The 22,246-nt window shown below is 46.8% G+C and overlaps 1 protein-coding gene across 2 annotated transcripts in view; it reads left to right on the top strand.

The window, feature by feature from the left end:
* The window catches only part of LOC132403900 (uncharacterized), a 217,606-nt gene that overhangs the window by 43,917 nt on the left and 151,443 nt on the right, over positions 1–22,246 (top strand). For both annotated transcript variants that reach the window (XM_059987708.1, XM_059987709.1), the window contains 2 exons: positions 8,376–8,564; positions 20,588–20,681. In XM_059987708.1, the coding sequence (XP_059843691.1) occupies positions 8,376–8,564; positions 20,588–20,681 (283 nt within the window). The remainder of the gene's footprint in view (positions 1–8,375; positions 8,565–20,587; positions 20,682–22,246) is intronic.

Below are 22,246 nucleotides of genomic sequence, written 5' to 3'. Positions count from 1 at the left end.
CCGGAGAGGGGAGACTGTCTTTTGATCACTGGTGATCGCTCTGTTACCGGAGAGGGGAGACTGCCTTTTGATCGCTGGTGGGATCGCTCTGTTACCGGAGAGGGGAGACTGTCTTTTGATCACTGGTGGGATCGCTCTGTTACCGGAGAGGGGAGACTGCCTTTTCATCGCTGGTGGGATCACTCTGTTACTGGAGAGGGGAGACCACCTTTTGATTACTGGTGAGATTGCTCTGCTACTGGAGAGGGGAGACTGCCTTTTGATCGCTGGTGGGATCGCTCTGTTACCGGAGAGGGGAGACTGCCTTTTGATCACTGGTGGGATCGCTCTGTTACCGGAGAGGGGAGACTGCCTTTTGATCGCTGGTGGGATCACTCTGTTACCGGAGAGGGGAGACTGCCTTTTGATCACTGGTGATCGCTCTGTTACCGGAGAGGGGAGACTGCCTTTTGATCGCTGGTGGGATCACTCTGTTACCGGAGAGGGGAGACTGCCTTTTGATCTCTGCTAGGATCGCTCTGTTACTGGAGAGGAGAGACTGCCTTTTGATCGCTGGTGGGATCGCTCTGTTACTGGAGAGGAGAGACTGTCTTTTGATCGCTGGTGAGATCGCTCTGCTGTCAGAGAGGGGAGACTGCCTTTTGATCACTGGTGAGATTGCTCTGCTGCTGGAGAGGGGAGACTGCCTTTTGATCGCTGGTGGGATCGCTCTGTTACTGGAGAGGGGAGACTGCCTTTTGATCACTGGTGGGATCGCTCTGCTGCCAGAGAGGGGAGACTGCCTTTTGATCACTGGTGAGATTGCTCTGCTGCCAGAAAGGGGAGACTGCCTTTTGATCGCTGGTGGGATCGCTCTGCTACGGAGAGGGGAGACTGCCTTTTGATCGCTGGTGGGATCGCTCTGCTACGGAGAGGGGGGACTGCCTTTTGATCGCTGGTGGGATCGCTCTGTTACCGGAGAGGGGAGACTACCTTTTGATCGCTGCTGGGATCACTCTGTTACCAGAGAGGGGAGACTGTCTTTTGATCACTGGTGGGATCGCTCTGTTACCGGAGAGGGGAGACTGCCTTTTGATCGCTGGTGGGATCGCTCTGTTACCGGAGAGGGGAGACAGTCTTTTGATCACTGGTGGGATCGCTCTGTTACCGGAGAGGGGAGACTACCTTTTGATCGCTGGTGGGATCACTCTGTTACCAGAGAGGGGAGACTGTCTTTTGATCATTGGTGGGATCGCTCTGTTACTGGAGAGGGGAGACCACCTTTTGATTACTGGTGAGATTGCTCTGCTGCTGGAGAGGGGAGACTGCCTTTTGATCGCTGGTGGGATCGCTCTGTTACCGGAGAGGGGAGACTGCCTTTTGATCACTGGTGGGATCGCTCTGTTACCGGAGAGGGGAGACTGCCTTTTGATCGCTGGTGGGATTGCTCTGTTACCGGAGAGGGGAGACTGCCTTTTGATCGCTGGTGGGATCACTCTGTTACCGGAGAGGGGAGACTGCCTTTTGATCTCTGCTAGGATCGCTCTGTTACTGGAGAGGAGAGACTGCGTTTTGATCGCTGGTGGGATCGCTCTGTTACTGGAGAGGAGAGACTGTCTTTTGATCGCTGGTGAGATCGCTCTGCTGTCAGAGAGGGGAGACTGCCTTTTGATCGCTGGTGAGATCGCTGTGCTGTCAGAGAGGGGAGACTGCCTTTTGATCACTGGTGGGATTGCTCTGTTACCGGAGAGGGGAGACTGCCTTTTGATCGCTGGTGGGATCGCTCTGTTACCGGAGAGGGGAGACTGTCTTTTGATCACTGGTGGGATCGCTCTGTTACCGGAGAGGGGAGACTGCCTTTTGATCGCTGGTGGGATCGCTCTGTTACCGGAGAGGGGAGACTGTCTTTTGATCACTGGTGATCGCTCTGTTACCGGAGAGGGGAGACTGCCTTTTGATCGCTGGTGGGATCGCTCTGTTACCGGAGAGGGGAGACTGTCTTTTGATCGCTGGTGGGATCGCTCTGTTACCAGAGAGGGGAGACTGCCTTTTGATCACTGGTGGGATCGCTCTGTTACCGGAGAGGGGAGACTGCCTTTTGATCGCTGGTGGGATCGCTCTGTTACCGGAGAGGGGAGACTGTCTTTTGATCACTGGTGATCGCTCTGTTACCGGAGAGGGGAGACTGCCTTTTGATCGCTGGTGGGATCGCTCTGTTACCGGAGAGGGGAGACTGTCTTTTGATCACTGGTGGGATCGCTCTGTTACCGGAGAGGGGAGACTGCCTTTTGATCGCTGGTGGGATCACTCTGTTACTGGAGAGGGGAGACCACCTTTTGATTACTGGTGAGATTGCTCTGCTGCTGGAGAGGGGAGACTGCCTTTTGATCGCTGGTGGGATCGCTCTGTTACCGGAGAGGGGAGACTGCCTTTTGATCACTGGTGGGATCGCTCTGTTACCGGAGAGGGGAGACTGCCTTTTGATCGCTGGTGGGATCACTCTGTTACCGGAGAGGGGAGACTGCCTTTTGATCTCTGCTAGGATCGCTCTGTTACTGGAGAGGAGAGACTGCCTTTTGATCGCTGGTGGGATCGCTCTGTTACTGGAGAGGAGAGACTGTCTTTTGATCGCTGGTGAGATCGCTCTGCTGTCAGAGAGGGGAGACTGCCTTTTGATCACTGGTGGGATCGCTCTGTTACTGGAGAGGAGAGACTGTCTTTTGATCGCTGGTGGGATCACTCTGTTACCGGAGAGGGGAGACTGCCTTTTGATCTCTGGTAGGATCACTCTGTTACCGGAGAGGGGAGACTGCCTTTTGATCACTGGTGAGATTGCTCGGCTGCTGGAGAGGGGAGACTGCCTTTTGATCGCTGGTGGGATCGCTCTGTTACTGGAGAGGGGAGACTGCCTTTTGATCACTGGTGGGATCGCTCTGCTGCCAGAGAGGGGAGACTGCCTTTTGATCACTGGTGGGATTGCTCTGTTACTGGAGAGGGAAGACCACCTTTTGATCACTGGTGGGATCGCTCTGCTGCTGGAGAGGGGAGACTGCCTTTTGATCACTGGTGGGATCGCTCTGTTACCGGAGAGGGGAGACTGCCTTTTGATCGCTGGTGGGATCACTCTGTTACCGGAGAGGGGAGACTGCCTTTTGATCTCTGCTAGGATCGCTCTGTTACTGGAGAGGAGAGACTGCCTTTTGATCGCTGGTGAGATCGCTCTGCTGTCAGAGAGGGGAGACTGCCTTTTGATCACTGGTGGGATTGCTCTGTTACCGGAGAGGGGAGACTGCCTTTTGATCGCTGGTGGGATCGCTCTGTTACCGGAGAGGGGAGACTGTCTTTTGATCACTGGTGGGATCGCTCTGTTACCGGAGAGGGGAGACTGCCTTTTGATCGCTGGTGGGATCGCTCTGTTACCGGAGAGGGGAGACTGTCTTTTGATCACTGGTGATCGCTCTGTTACCGGAGAGGGGAGACTGCCTTTTGATCGCTGGTGGGATCGCTCTGTTACCGGAGAGGGGAGACTGTCTTTTGATTACTGGTGAGATTGCTCTGCTGCTGGAGAGGGGAGACTGCCTTTTGATCGCTGGTGGGATCGCTCTGTTACCGGAGAGGGGAGACTGCCTTTTGATCACTGGTGGGATCGCTCTGTTACCGGAGAGGGGAGACTGCCTTTTGATCGCTGGTGGGATCACTCTGTTACCGGAGAGGGGAGACTGCCTTTTGATCTCTGCTAGGATCGCTCTGTTACTGGAGAGGAGAGACTGCCTTTTGATCGCTGGTGGGATCGCTCTGTTACTGGAGAGGAGAGACTGTCTTTTGATCGCTGGTGAGATCGCTCTGCTGTCAGAGAGGGGAGACTGCCTTTTGATCGCTGGTGAGATCGCTCTGCTGTCAGAGAGGGGAGACTGCCTTTTGATCACTGGTGGGATTGCTCTGTTACCGGAGAGGGGAGACTGCCTTTTGATCGCTGGTGGGATCGCTCTGTTACCGGAGAGGGGAGACTGCCTTTTGATCGCTGGTGGGATCGCTCTGTTACCGGAGAGGGGAGACTGTCTTTTGATCACTGGTGATCGCTCTGTTACCGGAGAGGGGAGACTGCCTTTTGATCGCTGGTGGGATCGCTCTGTTACCGGAGAGGGGAGACTGTCTTTTGATCACTGGTGGGATCGCTCTGTTACCGGAGAGGGGAGACTGCCTTTTGATCGCTGGTGGGATCACTCTGTTACTGGAGAGGGGAGACCACCTTTTGATTACTGGTGAGATTGCTCTGCTGCTGGAGAGGGGAGACTGCCTTTTGATCGCTGGTGGGATCGCTCTGTTACCGGAGAGGGGAGACTGCCTTTTGATCACTGGTGGGATCGCTCTGTTACCGGAGAGGGGAGACTGCCTTTTGATCACTGGTGGGATCGCTCTGTTACCGGAGAGGGGAGACTGCCTTTTGATCGCTGGTGGGATCACTCTGTTACCGGAGAGGGGAGACTGCCTTTTGATCGCTGGTGGGATCGCTCTGTTACTGGAGAGGAGAGACTGTCTTTTGATCGCTGGTGAGATCGCTCTGCTGTCAGAGAGGGGAGACTGCCTTTTGATCACTGGTGGGATCGCTCTGTTACTGGAGAGGAGAGACTGTCTTTTGATCGCTGGTGGGATCACTCTGTTACCGGAGAGGGGAGACTGCCTTTTGATCTCTGGTAGGATCACTCTGTTACCGGAGAGGGGAGACTGCCTTTTGATCGCTGGTGGGATCGCTCTGTTACCGGAGAGGGGAGACTGCCTTTTTATCACTGGTGGGATCGCTCTGCTGCCAGAGAGGGGAGACTGCCTTTTGATCACTGGTGAGATTGCTCTGCTGCCAGAAAGGGGAGACTGCCTTTTGATCGCTGGCGGGATCGCTCTACCGGAGAGGGGAGACTGCCTTTTGATCACTGGTGGGATCGCTCTGCTGCCAGAGAGGGGAGACTGCCTTTTGATCACTGGTGGGATCACTCTGTTACCGGAGAGGGGAGACTGCCTTTTGATCGCTGGTGGGATCGCTCTGTTACTGGAGAGGAGAGACTGTCTTTTGATCGCTGGTGAGATCGCTCTGCTGTCAGAGAGGGGAGACTGCCTTTTGATCACTGGTGGGATTGCTCTGTTACCGGAGAGGGGAGACTGCCTTTTGATCGCTGGTGGGATCACTCTGTTACCGGAGAGGGGAGACTGCCTTTTGATCTCTGCTAGGATCGCTTTGTTACTGGAGAGGAGAGACTGCCTTTTGATCGCTGGTGGGATCGCTCTGTTACTGGAGAGGAGAGACTGTCTTTTGATCGCTGGTGAGATCGCTCTGTTACTGGAGAGGGGAGACTGCCTTTTGATCACTGGTGGGATCGCTCTGTTACCGGAGAGGGGAGACTGCCTTTTGATCACTGGTGGGATCGCTCTGCTGCTGGAGAGGGGAGACTGCCTTTTGATCGCTGGTGGGATCGCTTTGTTACTGGAGAGGGGAGACTGCCTTTTGATCACTGGTGGGATCGCTCTGCTGCTGGAGAGGGGAGACTGCCTTTTGATCGCTGGTGGGATCGCTCTGTTACTGGAGAGGGGAGACTGCCTTTTGATCACTGGTGGGATCGCTCTGCTGCCAGAGAGGGGAGACTGCCTTTTGATCACTGGTGAGATTGCTCTGCTGCCAGAAAGGGGAGACTGCCTTTTGATCGCTGGTGGGATCGCTCTACCGGAGAGGGGAGACTGCCTTTTGATCACTGGTGGGATCGCTCTGCTGCCAGAGAGGGGAGACTGCCTTTTGATCACTGGTGGGATCGCTCTGCTGCCAGAGAGGGGAGACTGCCTTTTGATCACTGGTGAGATTGCTCTGCTGCCAGAAAGGGGAGACTGCCTTTTGATCGCTGGTGGGATCGCTCTACCGGAGAGGGGAGACTGCCTTTTGATCACTGGTGGGATCGCTCTGCTGCCAGAGAGGGGAGACTGCCTTTTGATCACTGGTGAGATTGCTCTGCTGCCAGAAAGGGGAGACTGCATTTTGATCGCTGGTGGGATCGCTCTGTTACTGGAGAGGGGAGACTGCCTTTTGATCACTGGTGGGATCGCTCTGCTGCCAGAGAGGGGAGACTGCCTTTTGATCACTGGTGAGATTGCTCTGCTGCCAGAAAGGGGAGACTGCCTTTTGATCGCTGGTGGGATCGCTCTACCAGAGAGGGGAGACTGCCTTTTGATCACTGGTGGGATCGCTCTGCTGCCAGAGAGGGGAGACTGCCTTTTGATCGCTGGTGGGATCGCTCTACCGGAGAGGGGAGACTTCCTTTTGATCGCTGGTGGGATCGCTCTACCGGAGAGGGGAGACTGCCTTTTGATCACTGGTGGGATCGCTCTGTTACCAGAGAGGGGAGACTGCCTTTTGATCGCTGGTGGGATCGCTCTGTTACCGGAGAGGGGAGACTGTCTTTTGATCACTGGTGGGATCGCTCTGTTACCGGAGAGGGGAGACTGCCTTTTGATTGCTGGTGGGATCACTCTGTTACTGGAGAGGGGAGACTGCCTTTTGATCGCTGGTGGGATCGCTCTGTTACTGGAGAGGGGAGACTGCCTTTTGATCACTGGTGAGATTGCTCTGCTGCTGGAGAGGGGAGACTGCCTTTTGATCGCTGGTGGGATCGCTCTGTTACTGGAGAGGGGAGACTGCCTTTTGATCACTGGTGGGATCGCTCTGCTGCCAGAGAGGGGAGACTGCCTTTTGATCATTGGTGAGATTGCTCTGCTGCCAGAAAGGGGAGACTGTCTTTTGATCGCTGGTGGGATCGCTCTGTTACTGGAGAGGGGAGACTGCCGCCTTTTGATCACTGGTGGGATCGCTCTGCTGCCAGAGAGGGGAGACCACCTTTTGATCACTGGTGGGATCGCTCTGTTACTGGAGAGGAGAGACTGTCTTTTGATCGCTGGTGAGATCGCTCTGCTGTCAGAGAGGGGAGACTGCCTTTTGATCACTGGTGGGATTGCTCTGTTACCGGAGAGGGGAGACTGCCTTTTGATCGCTGGTGGGATCACTCTGTTACCGGAGAGGGGAGACTGCCTTTTGATCTCTGCTAGGATCGCTTTGTTACTGGAGAGGAGAGACTGCCTTTTGATCGCTGGTGGGATCGCTCTGTTACTGGAGAGGAGAGACTGTCTTTTGATCGCTGGTGAGATCGCTCTGCTGTCAGAGAGGGGAGACTGCCTTTTGATCACTGGTGGGATCGCTCTGTTACCGGAGAGGGGAGACTGCCTTTTTATCACTGGTGGGATTGCTCTGCTGCCAGAGAGGGGAGACTGCCTTTTGATCACTGGTGAGATTGCTCTGCTGCTGGAGAGGGGAGACTGCCTTTTGATCGCTGGTGGTATCGCTCTGTTACTGGAGAGGGGAGACTGCCTTTTGATCACTGGTGGGATCGCTCTGCTGCCAGAGAGGGGAGACTGCCTTTTGATCACTGGTGAGATTGCTCTGCTGCCAGAAAGGGGAGACTGCATTTTGATCGCTGGTGGGATCGCTCTGTTACTGGAGAGGGGAGACTGCCTTTTGATCACTGGTGGGATCGCTCTGCTGCCAGAGAGGGGAGACTGCCTTTTGAATACTGGTGAGATTGCTCTGCTGCCAGAAAGGGGAGACTGCCTTTTGATCGCTGGTGGGATCGCTCTACCAGAGAGGGGAGACTGCCTTTTGATCACTGGTGGGATCGCTCTGCTGCCAGAGAGGGGAGACTGCCTTTTGATCGCTGGTGGGATCGCTCTACCGGAGAGGGGAGACTGCCTTTTGATCACTGGTGGGATCGCTCTGTTAACATAGAGGGGAGACTGCCTTTTGATCACTGGTGGGATCGCTATGTTACCAGAGAGGGGAGAATGCCTTTTGATCGCTGGTGGGATCGCTCTGTTACCGGAGAGGGGAGACTGCCTTTTGATCGCTGGTGGGATCGCTCTGTTACCGGAGAGGGATTTTCCTGCCACTGTGACTGGAGAAAGTTAACCAGGTTTTGCGTGGTTTGGATATGGACTTGGACTGTAGACCTTTTTTTTCAGTCTTATAGTTTTTCATATTCTGTGATATTTGCCTGATCTTGCTCATGTTTTTGTGTGTGGGGGAGGGAGATTTTGGGGTCAATGTGCTTGTTCTGTGTTTTGTGTGGAGAGGAGGAATTTGGGGGAGGATGATCACGCTGCCATTCTTTGCTTTCTTGGTTTCATGGCTATCTGGAGAAGAAGAGTTTCAGAGTTGTATATTTTGATAATAAATGAACCTTTGAACATTGGTAATAAATTTACTTTGAACTTTGAATTTTGATTGACTGAAACTGCTGAGTCCTATGTTTCATCAGGAGCCTCTGCTGGGGAATGTCAGGGTACTAACGTGCTTGTTTTACCCACAGCATCCTGGCCCTCAACACAGCCATACTGCAGAAGGAGGAGGAGAAGAAGAACCTGGAGCTGCTGTTGTGCCAGAAGGAAGCTGAGCTCAGGGAGCTGAAGATGAGTGCTGGTAAACCTGCCTCACAACTTGAAGATCTCCGTCGCGAGCTTCAGAAACTGAACTCGTGCCTTGAAGAAGTCCAGAAGAAGTAAGTTAATGTTTCTCTGATGCTTTGATTGAAGTTTTATACGATACTGCGCAAACTAAATTGGACAGATGGTGCTAAATTTCCACTGGTTGGTTGGAGTCCATCCAACATGTGCTGCACAACAGGAGAAAATATTTTTCTTTTTCTCATTCCATCTGCTTCTCATTCACTGTGACACCTCCTTGGGAGGGTGCAAGCCTGCGGGGACTACACCACCCTGAGGAGGAGGGCTGTTATGGGGAGTATAGAAAGCTAGGGCACAAAACCCAAGTGAGTCACCACAGCTACAGATTCTTCTGGACAGGCAGCTAATTGTCGCAGGGTGATAGACAGGCATGGAAACAGCCCACTCGTCCCAACTGATCCACGCCAACCACTGGGCACCCTGTGCTATAGAATCCCATCACCCAGCACTTAGCCTACAGCCTTCTATTCCATTCAGCAAAGCCCTCTCCATCATTGAGTGCAATTCGTACTGCCACAAGAAACAGTAGCCATCATCAAGGTCTCCCACAATCCAGGCCGTGCTCTCTTCTCACTACTCCCAATGGGCAGGAAGTATGTGAGCACCAGGCCTCACAGCACCAGGTTCAGGAATAGTTATTAACCTACAACCTCTTGAACTGCCACAGATAACTTTACTCACCACAACTCTTAAACTTATTGATAAATTCTATTCTGTTTCTTTATTTTCCTGTAAATGCCTGCAAGCTAATGAATCTCAAGGTCGTATATGATGACATAAACATACTTTGATAATAAATTTGCTTTGATTTTGCCATAGATCCATTTGCAATTCTATTTGATGATTGTAATCAAACCGTTCACTATAAGGATCAGAGTATTTTCAGTAGGACAGGGACACAAATCTGTAGATCTGCTCAGATCTACAAGAAGCAGTCCTTTGAAGAGCTGTGACTGAGACAGACCTGAGCAACCCCACCCTTGGCCTTCTGCGGGGCAGTCTGACTCTTGAGACACCACTTTTACCCCTCATTGGACACCTGAAAATTGAGACCAGAATGATGACCAGTGACTTGTCATCGGTGGATTGGATCATTTTAGTAGTAGTATGAGATGGGGTGCTTTTATGTCACACATTAACCCTATTCACAGCCAGCTAAGTATCTGAGTGTTGTCCTGTGGTAATAATAATTCACATTCGCCAGTCCCTGAAATAGCAATGTGATAAACATCCAGATATCCATGCTAGTTGTTTTGGAATCAATAATGGCTTAGATTCTGGGCAGGTTTACCCAGCTCCTCATTGTCCTTTACGACTAGGCAAGACAGCAGATGGTGGTGCCATCTGAAAGAGAGAACTCTGGACAATGGAACCCTTCTTCAGCACTGTATAGAAATGCCAGCCTGAATCAAGCTACCTGTGATGTGGAACTACCACCCACAGCCTTATGGCACAGGGGCAAGGTTGGGAGCGATGGCTGAGAATGTTTCCAGTCAGGTGAACGTTGCTTTAACAGTTGATATGAAATCTGGTTGAATTCACAGTAGTGGACACAGCTCAGCCTATCACAAAAACCAGCCTTCCCTCTATGGACTCTGCCTCCAGTTCTTGCTGTGCTGGGAAAGCAGCCAACGTAATCAAAGACCCCTGTCACCCCGGTCATTCTGTCTTCTAATCCCTCACATTGGGCAGGGTAGACAAAATACTGAAAGCATGTACCACCTGGCTCAAGCAGGTATTCTATCCTGCTCTATAAGACTAGTGAATGGTTGACTTCTGTAATAAGGAGAACTCTTGACCTCACTTTCTATCTTAATATCATCCTGCACCTCATTTTCGTCTGCACCGTACTTTTTAAAATCTGTAACACTTTATCTGTTTTCTGTTATTGTTTTCCCCTTATAGAACCTTTGTGCACTGATCTGACGAAATCTATTGGGATGGCTTGCAAAACAGTTCTTCACTGTACCTCAGTACATGAGACAATGATAATTCACTCTATCAGTTTACCAGTTTTCTCTATCCCCATCCTCCATCTGCATCAAATCAAGTCAGCAAAGATTGTGCTGGGCACAGCCTACAAGTCAAGTGTCGTCACACTTCTGGTGCCAACATAGCATGCCCACAACTCTTGTGCAGCACAAAAGTTGCTGTAGTTGTGTAGGTGTCATTATTTGAGCACAACTTGTTTTTCCCAGACTAACTGAATATTTCCTCTTTTGAGTGTATAAGACAAACACAGCAAAAGGCTTATCATTTACAGTTTACACTGGTAATGAGGACGAACAAGCTGTGAAGTGCACATGCCCATTTCTGTGTCTGTGAGTTTAGCTAGCACGCACACTTGTGAGTTTTTACTCAGAGGCAGAATCAGGTGTATTATCACCGACGTGTAGTGAAATGGTAGTGTTGTGGCAGCAGTACGGTGTAAGATATAAAAGATTACGATAAGTTACAAGAAGAAATACAGTGGACTGGTTAATTGGGACACACTGGGACCAGTACATTCTGGCTCAATTAAGTGGCTGTCCCATTTAGCTGAAGTTTCAAGGAAGTAGTTAAAAAGATATAAAAAAGAAAAACTACAGTTTGACTGAGTAACAAATTATATATTTAAATGAAATACAAAACAAATTATAACACTATCAGTACTACTACTACATACTATAAAGCTGTGTACTAGTTCCTAATAGTTATCAGCGGAGGAATTCATCTCGTGTACGCTGCCGTGCTCTTTTGATTGACTGTAAATGAGCAAAATCAGCACAGATGCCTCATGTAGATAATGGACTGCCTTCATACAATGCTATTGACAATTGCATCCTCCAAATCTTCACTTTCATTATAAAATTCAGAATGATTGTTGATAACTTCAGATTCTTCGTAGTTCCTAACTTGTATTAGTGAAATCATTTCATTTTCACTCTTGGCTGTTTAAGGCATTTCCAAGCCTCAGTGCTTGAAACCGCAGTGAGCAAACCAATTCTGAATTGTCTTGCTGCTTATTTCTCACTACCAATCAGTGACCAAAATCACTGCTTTCTAAACACAAGCACACATGACTGACCATATTTGAAAACTGCTCAGTCGAAGCACGGGGTAGTGTTTAATGGCCACACAAGTGCCCGGGTCCGATGCTGGTTAGAAACCGCCCCAATTAAGTGGCCTGGTGTCCCAAATAAATGAAGGGAACCAGTACAGTTTTCTTGATTAGATTTAGTTCTTTAAGAGTTGTCCCAAATAAGGACTTCCCTGATTAACCAATGGGCCAATTAACTGGAATCCACTAAGCAGTGCAATATATAGAATGCTTCGTGTGACTTTGTCAGTAATTAAGTTAGGCCAGCACCTCTTGAGGAAATGGTGTGAATTATAATATGCAATTAATTCTCAGAATCTATTTTAAGTCAACTAACACCGAATGTTTGAATAGACACCAAGACCCCATACATTCAGCCTTGGCAGGGTAATTCTGTAAGGATGGCATGTCATTTGCTGTGTGCATTCTGAGCCATTATTTCTGTCTCAGTGCAAATAACGTTGCTTTTCAGGTTTGATGGGGCAGTGACTAGATTTAGGTTCATAATAATGTGAGGCAAACCATTCCTGTTACACTACAGTCCTGATGAATTGTGGGATATTCTTGGAACGTTACCATGACCATAGAAAGCATCCTTTCCGGATGCATCTCAGCTTGGTATGGCAACAGCTCTGTCCAAGGCAGCAAGAAACTCTGTCTGTACTTCCCAATGCCTTGGAAAAGCAGCCATCAATTATTTTCTGTTTTATATTTGTAATTAATTTAAATCACTTCGTAGAGATTTGTTTTCACTTTGACATGAAAGAGTCTTTTTCTGTTGCTCAGTGTCAAAAAAGCCAAATTAAATCCACAAAGTTGTAAAACATTAAAATATGAAAACTTCCAAGGGTGTGAATACTTTTTATAGGAATTGTATCTTTTCTCTGGTATAAGTTCTTAGTTGGATAGTTGCAGGCTTTAGTTCAGTATCTTTGAAATGCAGTTCAAACTCACATTTTGGAATGACTGAAACAGCCGAGCCAGTGTCCAATTCCATTTTAATTAATTTGCTGTTCACTTCTGGTATAAGCCATATTGCTTGTCTCTTGTTAGCTTTCACATTGTAAATCCCAAGGCTATTAAGTCCTGTGCCACTCTCATCATTATCAGATTTTTCATCAATTCACCTTTAAACCTGGATTAGTCCAGTGTAGACCCTGCTACAACGGTAACACAATTTGTTCATCAGGCTGGTTTCTGTTTAAACATTGCAATTTTGTTCATTCCTGACCGCAACTCAGTTGCATCTCTGTCTGCTGTTTCCATTAGCTATTTCAACTGCTCTTTTAAATGTATGTTGTGGTTCTGTTAGGAGCTACTTTTGAAAGCTTTCTTGTAAGATTCCACAAACTAAAACATCATTAAGCCCATCACTGAACTGACAACCATTAATCAGCCAAATTTGTCAATTCAGTCATGTAAGCTCTAAAGGACTCCCCTTCCTTTTGGTCCTGCTTATGAAATCTAAAATATTCTGCAATCAACAATGATTTCAGTTCTAAATGCTCCTGCATTACCTTCACAATGTCAGCAAAGCTCATTTTGGCCAGTATGGTTGGAGGAGTCAAACTTATAAGCAAGCTGTGTGCCTTTAAACTCAATGCTCTCAGCAAAATTGGGCTCAGAGCACAAAGCAACAAGTATCGAATTGAATTGACTTTATTACTTACACCCTTCATTTACGTGAAGAGTAAAAATCTTTACGTCACGCCTGTCTAAATGTACAATGTGCAATTTATAGTTATTTATAATAAATAATACGTACAACAGGACAGTCAATATGACATAGAAATACAATTGTATCAGCATGAATTAATCAATCTGAGACATTTACAAAAGAGGACACTCAAAAGGGCTGGAGTGTGGAGCAGAAATCTCAGTTCCTCCATTTTTATCAGCGCCAGGATACACATGCACTTGACGGAGGTTGCCTTGTGTGGAGATTGAGAGCTTTTGTACCATCCAAGCTGAGAGCTAAAATGTTGGGGGAATTACGTCAGTCATCTAGACATGGTCAAAATGACAGTGTTGGCTTGAAGCTTTGTCCGGTGGTCTGCGATAGATCAGCAGATTGAGCATGCTCTATTAGGGATGCCAACACATCCAGAAGAAATGTGTTCACTGCTGTCAGAGCCACTTCCTGCAGTCCCAGAATCAACTCCTACAACCACCACAAAGGAGACCCCGGAATCTGAGATTGTTTCACAGTCCCAAGTCTCATCTGCCTAGCAGAGTGACCCGCACCCACCCCCTCAGAAAAGAAGTTATCCCACAAGTGTAAGAAATCCTCCACAGCAATTAAGTCTTTAAGTCTGAATGGAATAATTCAAAATTTATATGTTGTGCATGACTATATAGTAGACATATATATATATACACTTTCCCAGTTCCACGTCTCCTTTCAATTAGTTTTTATGTTTTGGAGTTACAAAACATAACAATTGGAACCAATGGTATTATTGGAAAGATACTAAACACTAACATGGATAGAAGGTTAGCTGACTGGCAGAAGGCAAAGAGTGGGAATAAAGTGGGCCTTTTCTGTCTGCCGGCCAGTGACTAGCACTGATCTACAAGGATTGTGTTGGTTCTACTATTTTTGACGTTATAGATCTTGATGATGGAATTGATGGCTTTGTGGACAAGGTTGAGGATGATATCCAGACAGGTAGCGTTGAGGAATCAGGTAAGTCTGCAGAAGCACTTGAGCAGGTTAGGAGAATGGGACAGAAATGGCATGTGGAATACTGCATAGGGAGGTGTATGGTCATGCACTTTGATAGAAGGAATAAAGACGTAAACTATTTTCTAAATGGGGAGAGAACTCAGAAATTGGAGGTGAAAAGGGACTTGGGAGTCCTCATGCAGGATTCCCCAGGGATGAGGTGATAATAAGGAAGACAAATACAATGTTAATATTCACTTTGAAAGGACTAGAATATACAAGCAATGATGTAATACTGAGGCCTTATAAAACATTGTAATGTTGTGAGCAGTTTTGAGTTCCATATCTGAGGAAGGATGTGCTAACATTAGAAAGAGTCTAAAGGTTTACAAGAGCAATCGTGGGGATGAAAGGATTAACATACAAGGAGCATCTCATATCTCTGGGTCTGTACTAACTGGAGTTTAAAAGGTTGAAGAGGGATTTCATTGAAATCTGCAGAATATGGAAAGGCCTAGAGACAGTGCACAAATGGTACAAAGGATGTTTGCAGTACTAGGAGACTAGGATCCAAGGGCACAGCCTTGGAATACAAGGACATCCCTTTAGAACAGGGATGAGGAATTTCTTCATCCACATGGTGGTGAATCTGTGGAATTCATTGCCATAGACAGCTGTGGAGGCCAAGTCATTGGGTATATTTAAAGCCGAGACTGATTGGTTCTTGTTTAGTAAGGGGGTCAAAGGTTTTGTGAGAAGGCAGGAGAATGGGAGTGAGACATAATCATAAATCAGCCATGATGGAATGATGAAGCAGATGACCTGATTCTGCTCCTATGTCATATGGTCTTAACACATTGTTATACCAGGCTCTGTTGCCGACTTGGAGAGTGGCTGTCTTCGGTAAAAGGTGGACTCTTGTTGGCCGTGTTCATTGAGGATGCTAGAGGAGCTTTCAGGCGAGTGAGCCAGCACTGGATAGTTGGTTCTCAGCTTGTGAAGGAGCACCATTGAACGAATTGATTAGTCAGCTTAGTTGAGTGATTGGTTGCTTGTCCATCATATCTAACAGTGTCAGTTCAAAGCCTTAAAGTGGAGAAGCCATTGCACTGGGGTAGCTCCACTCTTTCAACCTCGGAAGTCTGGACCCAGTGGTACGAGTTGTCGTCACAACTGAGGTCTTCCTTGGTCGCAGTGGATGTGACCATGACTTCTTCTGTCCCTTTGTTCATGACTTGTTCATGTCTCCATGAACCACCTTCCTGGCCGTCGGATCTTATTGTTGATCTCATCTCCACAGTCCGCCAGAGTGGACTTTGCACGCTAGGGCAGACATGTTGCAATCTCACTGGGCTATAAGGTCTAGTGGCTACCTTCACCTGGTTTAGCCCACCTGTCAAAGCGGTGTCCCCGGCAAACAGCTACTTGGAGCCACAGGTGGGAGCTGGGAGTCTGGTGGGGACCAAAGATAAGTGAGCTGCCCCAGAATAAATATGGCAAGCTCCATCACCGGAAGTACTACTCCTCCCATACTTAGTAAATAAACAATAAATTAACAATTGTATCATTCAGGGCATATAAACCAAAGGAAAGTTAATCACTACTTTATGGTTAGCTGTTGGCATGAATTTGTCAGTACATTTCTTTCTAACTGTGCCCTTAAATATTTATTTAAAGTAACTGAACACAATATCATCTCAGTTTGGCTATTGCATCCAGCACTCCCACATATGACACTGAGATCATATCATTGTGTCTGAATTTCGTATCAACAAGCCTGCAATGGGTGCAGGTGAGATAGGCTTGTGTTTATGCTGCCTAGGATCTCAGTGAATTAGCAGCATAGATTCCTCCTTCTTCAGCTCTACCTTTTTCACCTATCACATCCCAACTTCTCACTGCATCCAATTCTCTCCCACACTCATCTACCTTCCCCCTCACTTGTCATATTTAAGTTTGCTAATGACACCACCATCATGGACGAATCAAAGGTGGTGATGAATCAGCATATAGGAGGGAGATTGAAAATCTGACTGAGTGGTGCCACAACAACAACCTCTCACTCAATGTAAACAAGACTAAAGAGCTGATTATTGACCATGAGGAGGAAACTGGAGATTTTTGAGCCAGTCCTCATTGAGGGATCTGAGGTGGAGAGGGTCAGCAACTTTAGATTCCTTGGTATTATCATTTCAGAGGATCTGTTCCAGGCCCAGAACACAAGTGCAATTATGAAGAAAGCACAGCAGCACCTCTACTGCGTTAGAAGTTTGTGAAGATTCGGCATGACATTTGAAACTTGGACAAACTTCTATAGATGTATAGTGGAGAGTTAATTGAGTGATTGCACTGCGGCCTGAAATGCAAACACCAATGCCCTTGAACGGAAAATCCTACACAAAGTAGTGGATATGGCCCGGTCCACCACGGGTAAAGCCCTCCCCACCACTGAGCACGTGAACACGGAGCGTTGTCACAGGAAAGCAGCATCCATCATCAGGACCTATTACCACCCAGGCCATGCTCTCTTCTTGCTGTTGCCAGCAGGAAGAAGGTACAGGAGTCTCAGGGCCCACACCAATAGATTTAGGAACAGTTAATAGCCCTGAAAAATCGTGCTCATAAACTGGAGGGGATAACTTCACATGCCCCCATCACTAAACTGGACTTACTTTCAAGGACTGCTCATCTCCTGTTCTTGATATTTAGCACGTCCTGTTGAGTGTGGTCTTCCATTGATTCTATTATGTTTCTTGGATTAAATGTGTATGCCTGCAAGAAAACTAATCTCAGGATTGTATATAGTGACATATGTACTTTGATAATTTTTTACTTTGCACTTGGCTTCTCTTATCACTCACCAGCTTATACTCCTTCCCCTTCCCTCACTATCTTATTCTGGCTTCTTCTGCCTCTCTTTCCAGTCCTGATGAAGGGTCTTGGCCCAAAATGTCAACTGTTTATTCCATAGATACTGCATTACCTGCCAAATTCCTTCAGCATTTTGTGTGTGTGTTATGCTGGGGATTCAATCTTCAATTTGACAGGTAATCTTCATTGTTGTAAAGTATACTTCTATGTGATGAAGTTTACGGAGGTTTGCATTTGAAATCTCTACAGTGCCTGGTGGAATTGTCTGCATGAATGTATTACTCAATATAAACATCTTTCTCAGTTTGGAGATGCCCTACAGCAGCTGGAAAAAGCTTCAAGGTTTCCTGGCCACTTCTCCCAGCACTGGTTGTTCGAATGGGGGTATTCTGCAGTGATCAGCACATCTCTCAAATAAGGGAGAATTGTGTGACTCCATTCATAACCGGAGTAAATCTAATTTCTGAAAGCACGCTATATTTTTATTTACTTTATTTAGAGATGCAGCACAGAACAGGCCCTTCCCCAACAAGATGTGCCACCCAGAAACCCACCTGTTTAACCCCAACCTAATCACAGGACAATTTACAGTGATCATTTAACCAGTATTCTTTGGACTGTGGGAGGAAACTGCACACATGGGAAGAATATACAAACTTTCTTACAGAGGACATCTGAATTGAACTCTGAACTCCGACACCCTGAGCTGTAATAGTGTCACACTAATTGTCATACTACCATGCTGCCCCGCGTTAGCGCTGGAATGTACACTTGCAAGGATGTTCTGTGGGGAGCCCACATGTGTTGGTTGTTAATGCAAACATTGTTTTGCACTCCATGTTTCGATGTACACATGATAAACAAACTTGGCTTTTGAATTCTGAATAACTGGAAAATATGCTTAAGTTTAGCAATTTTTGCGCAAGTAGTTGAGTTTATATTTGTCCCTTAACCAAATGTAATAATTGAAATACAGAACAGGATTTGGAACATCTAACATTAAAACAGAGAGAACCTGCTGAAAATGGTGAGCAGTCTGCTGGTAAATGTAGAAAGCAAAATAAACATTTCAGATCAATGAAAGAACTGGAAAAAAGTAAGTGTGGTAACAGGCTTCTCACAAAGGGTGGGGAAAGTGCTGTGCAAAGTAAAACAGGATAGATTCAATCACAAAGGAGTTGGTGGGCAAGGCAAGCGGAATGTTCATAGAGACGAATAAATTGAAATGTAAGGGAGGTTAGCAGTATATTACTGTACTTGTTCAAATCAGTGGAAACCTGTTGAGTACCTCAGGTTTGCATTGTGCTTCACTCTCACAAGCCGTTTGCCAGGAAAGGGACATGCTCTGTACAAACATGCAAATTCGGCTCAATAGTCAGCAACTCGTCTTTTTGAACTTGCACTGAAATTCATTAAGATAAAGTAGAACTGATTGCAACTTCAGTTTTATCTTGGCTACTTTTTCACCCTCAGGCTGATCAGGAGCTTACTTCTGTCTTAAATGCTTTTGAAGTTTACTCCCACCACCCCTTCTGAAAGCAAAAAGTGGCTCCTTATTTTTAAACAGTGACCCTTAGTTCTAGATTCTCCTACAAGGAAACATTCTCTCTACATCTTCCTAGTAGAGACCCCTCCAAATCTTAACCGTTTCAATCAAGTCACTTCTCACTAGCCCGTCCAACCTTGTAACCTGCTATTCCAGGTATGTGTCAGCTATGATCTTCTCTGATCAACTTCTAACGTTTTAATATTTGTCCTTTGATACAGAGATGTTGCACATTGCTCCAGATGTGGTTTTACTGCTGACCAATATAACTGAAACAGATCCTCCACTACCCCCCCCCCCCTCCACACTTGTCCTTAGTTCCTTCAGCATGGTGGAGACAGCAAAGGCTAGAATCTGGAGCAACAAAAGAAATGCTAGAGGAACTCGGCGGGTCGAGCAGCATTGATGGAGGGAAACGGCCAGACAGGGTTTCAGATTGAGGCCCTTCATCTGGACTGAAAGATGGAGGGGAGGTAGCCAGTGTAACAGTGTGGAGAGAAGGAGTGGAACGAGAACTGGGGGGGAGAAAGGTGGATCCAGGTGAAGGGGGTGGGGGTGGAGTGATACACAGGTGAAAAGGGGGAGAATGAGAAATGTGCCAGAAGCTGGGAGGTGATAGGATGAAGTGACAAAGGACTGAAGATGATAGGAAAGGAAGATTGAGCATGGAATGGAGATGGGGGAGGCAGGGAGAGCAAAAGGGAAGAGTGGGGGTGAGGAGAGGAGCCAGTGGGAGGAGGTTGCCAGATGGGGTGGATGGAGGAGGGGACAGAGACAAGGTGATGGAGGCTGAGGTGAGTGTAGGAGGAGCTGTGTCAATCAGGAGGAGAAAGAAAAGGACAGGGCAGGGGCAGTTTACCAGAAGTTAAAGGATTCAGGTAAACTAATAACTTCTAATAAACTGGCCCACCCCGTCCCTTTCCGTGTTTGTGCTGTCAGGTTGTAGTCTCCCCAGGCATTTTTTGAGGTGTTGCTACTCTAGTTTGTGTTTATCTCCAGCCTGACTTTGGAGAAGATTAAGGACAGGCAGGTTGGTGTGGGATTGGGGAGGAGAATTCACATGGTTGGCAGCCATGTATTTGTTCATGGTTTTCTGTCGCTGTAGCCTATCCACTTCGAAGTTTGACATGTTTGGGATTCATTGATGCTCTTCTGCACACTACTGATGTAACATATGGTTATTTAAGTTACTCTCACCTTCCTGTCAACTTGAACCAGCCTGGCCATTTTCTTCTGCCCTCTCTTATTAACAAGGTGTCTTCTCCCTCAGAACTACTACTCACTGGATCTTTTCTTTTTGGTTTTTGCACCAATCTCTGTAAACTCTAGAGACTGTTGTGCATGAAAATCCCAGGAGACAAGCAGTTTCAGAGATAGTCAAAGCACTCATTTGGCACCAATAATACCTTCATGGTCAAAGTCAGTTAAATCATATTTCTTCCTGTTCTGATGTTTGGTCTGAACAACTGAACCTCTTGACAATGTCTGCATGCTTTTATGGATTTAGTTGCTGCCACATGATTGGCTGATTAAATATTTGCATTAACGAGCAAGTGTACTGAATAAAGTGGCCACTGGATATATTCTTGTGCAGTTTTGTTGCTTGTTCTGCTGGCATCACGCTCACTATTTCATCCTTTTCCAGCGATAGTTCATCAGTTCTCAGAGTGCTTAAACTCAACTGTCCTGTCATGAGATAGAGTGGAAGGAATCCTTCTATGAGTCTCAAGCAGACCTCTCCTGGCCTGGATAATTTTGATTCTGCCAATGCACAGTCTCAGAGTTTTTGGGGGATCAATATTGAGCAAGACATTGATGTACATACTTTTTGAAAAATCTGCCAAAAACTAGTAATGCTTGCTGTGCTTTTAAAACATGTTTGTCTGGTCTTGTTTAGGTATGAAAAGGAACAGAAGCAGAGCCATGAACTTCAAACAACCATCCAGCAGCTGAGATGTAAACTCGATTTGCAACAGGAAAATCATTGCCAAGTCAGTAACTTAGAATCTTTGTGAAAGTAAGGTCTGTCATTTGAATTGTGGCTTTGGCGACCTTGGATGTGTTCAATCTCTCCACATAACTAGGGATTGTTTCCTTCAGCACCACCAGCTCCGGCTTCAGTTATACCATTGTCACGTTCTCCTTCGGGTGTACTAATAACGCCGAATTCAACGTCGAGATAAACCACAGTCAATGAAACCAGATCGCAGTAAGATTAACCATTTACTGTTCACTCTTCACATTAACATATGGTGAAAACTGTTGATAAAACAATACAAGATTGATACAGTATTTGTTCCTTCCTTAATATCACATTTCAATTGTAAATACTTGCAAAGGTGACTATAACTACATTACACTAAGGTGCAGTATACAGGCAGAGTTTACCTGCTCCATTGACTACTTTAAATACACTTCAATGCAAACTATCCGCAACTCTTTAACTAACGAAAGCATAAACATTATCGACCGTCGTTACTTTTAACAGGATCGGCATTAACATCTTAGTTCAATATATCGATTATCTATTAACTTACAGCGTTGCTCTCACTGTGATTTCTAATGCCTGCAAAACAACTTCTGCTCAGGTGTGCCTCGTGGTGAGCCCCCACCCTCGCGCTAATTTCAAACCGGTACTTTCCCACAAGACGCGGCGAAACCGGATGTGACGTCATCGCATGCCGATATATTTTACATGCAATGAATATACTTTAAACACTTCTAATTCTAACTAGAAAATACTATCAAATGAATTATTAAGCGAAAATATTATAAACTAAGTAACTGTCGTAAAGACAGCACAACCATGGGATCACAATATTTTGCAGGTGAAATTGTGCAGCTCGCAGAATTGGATCAGGTGCTTTTGGCTTGGGTCTGCATTATCAGGCTTCCAGGCATTCCAGGCATCAGAAACACAACTCATAATGTACCTAGTTTACTCAATGCAAAATTTCTTCCAAACCATCAGAGGTTGCAATTCCAATTTCCCCCACTAAGACTGTGGTGGAACAGTCTCTCACTCTCTCCCTCCCCCTCTCCTTCTTCCCCCTCTCTCTTGCCCCTCTTTCTCACCTTATCCCCCCTCTCCCTCTCTCACCTTCCCCCTCACTCCTCACCCTCACTCCCTCAATGCTGAAACACAAACAGCAATTCAATATATCATTTGATCCAACTTTGTTAGAAATAACTCTCAAGTTCAGCTATGTTCTCATCTTGGGCAAAGAGCAGGTTTAATTGTACAAAGTTAACTCACACTGATGAGGCAGCTGCTGGCATCACTCCATACCCAGAAAACACTCACAGCTCAGGCAGTATCTGTAGAGAGAGAAGCAGGGAAACTGTTTTATATCCATGAACTTTGATTCGAACGGGGTAACTGAGAAAATTGGCATTGCAGAGAGGGAGAGTGGCTGCAACAGGGTGAAGATCAAATTTTTGGGGGGCCCAAATGTTGTCAATGAAAGAGCCATGAAGGCTTGTTTATCAAATCTGATAAATGAGGTCACTGGTAGGAAAGAAATTATTCTGAAACTATGAGATGCAGGTCATTGTA

This window comes from Hypanus sabinus, chromosome 13, assembly GCF_030144855.1.
Source record: "Hypanus sabinus isolate sHypSab1 chromosome 13, sHypSab1.hap1, whole genome shotgun sequence".
In the NCBI taxonomy this organism is placed as follows: domain Eukaryota; kingdom Metazoa; phylum Chordata; class Chondrichthyes; order Myliobatiformes; family Dasyatidae; genus Hypanus; species Hypanus sabinus.
The sequence above is the reverse complement of the archived record's forward strand: the minus strand, read 5'-3'. Positions and strand labels throughout refer to the sequence as shown.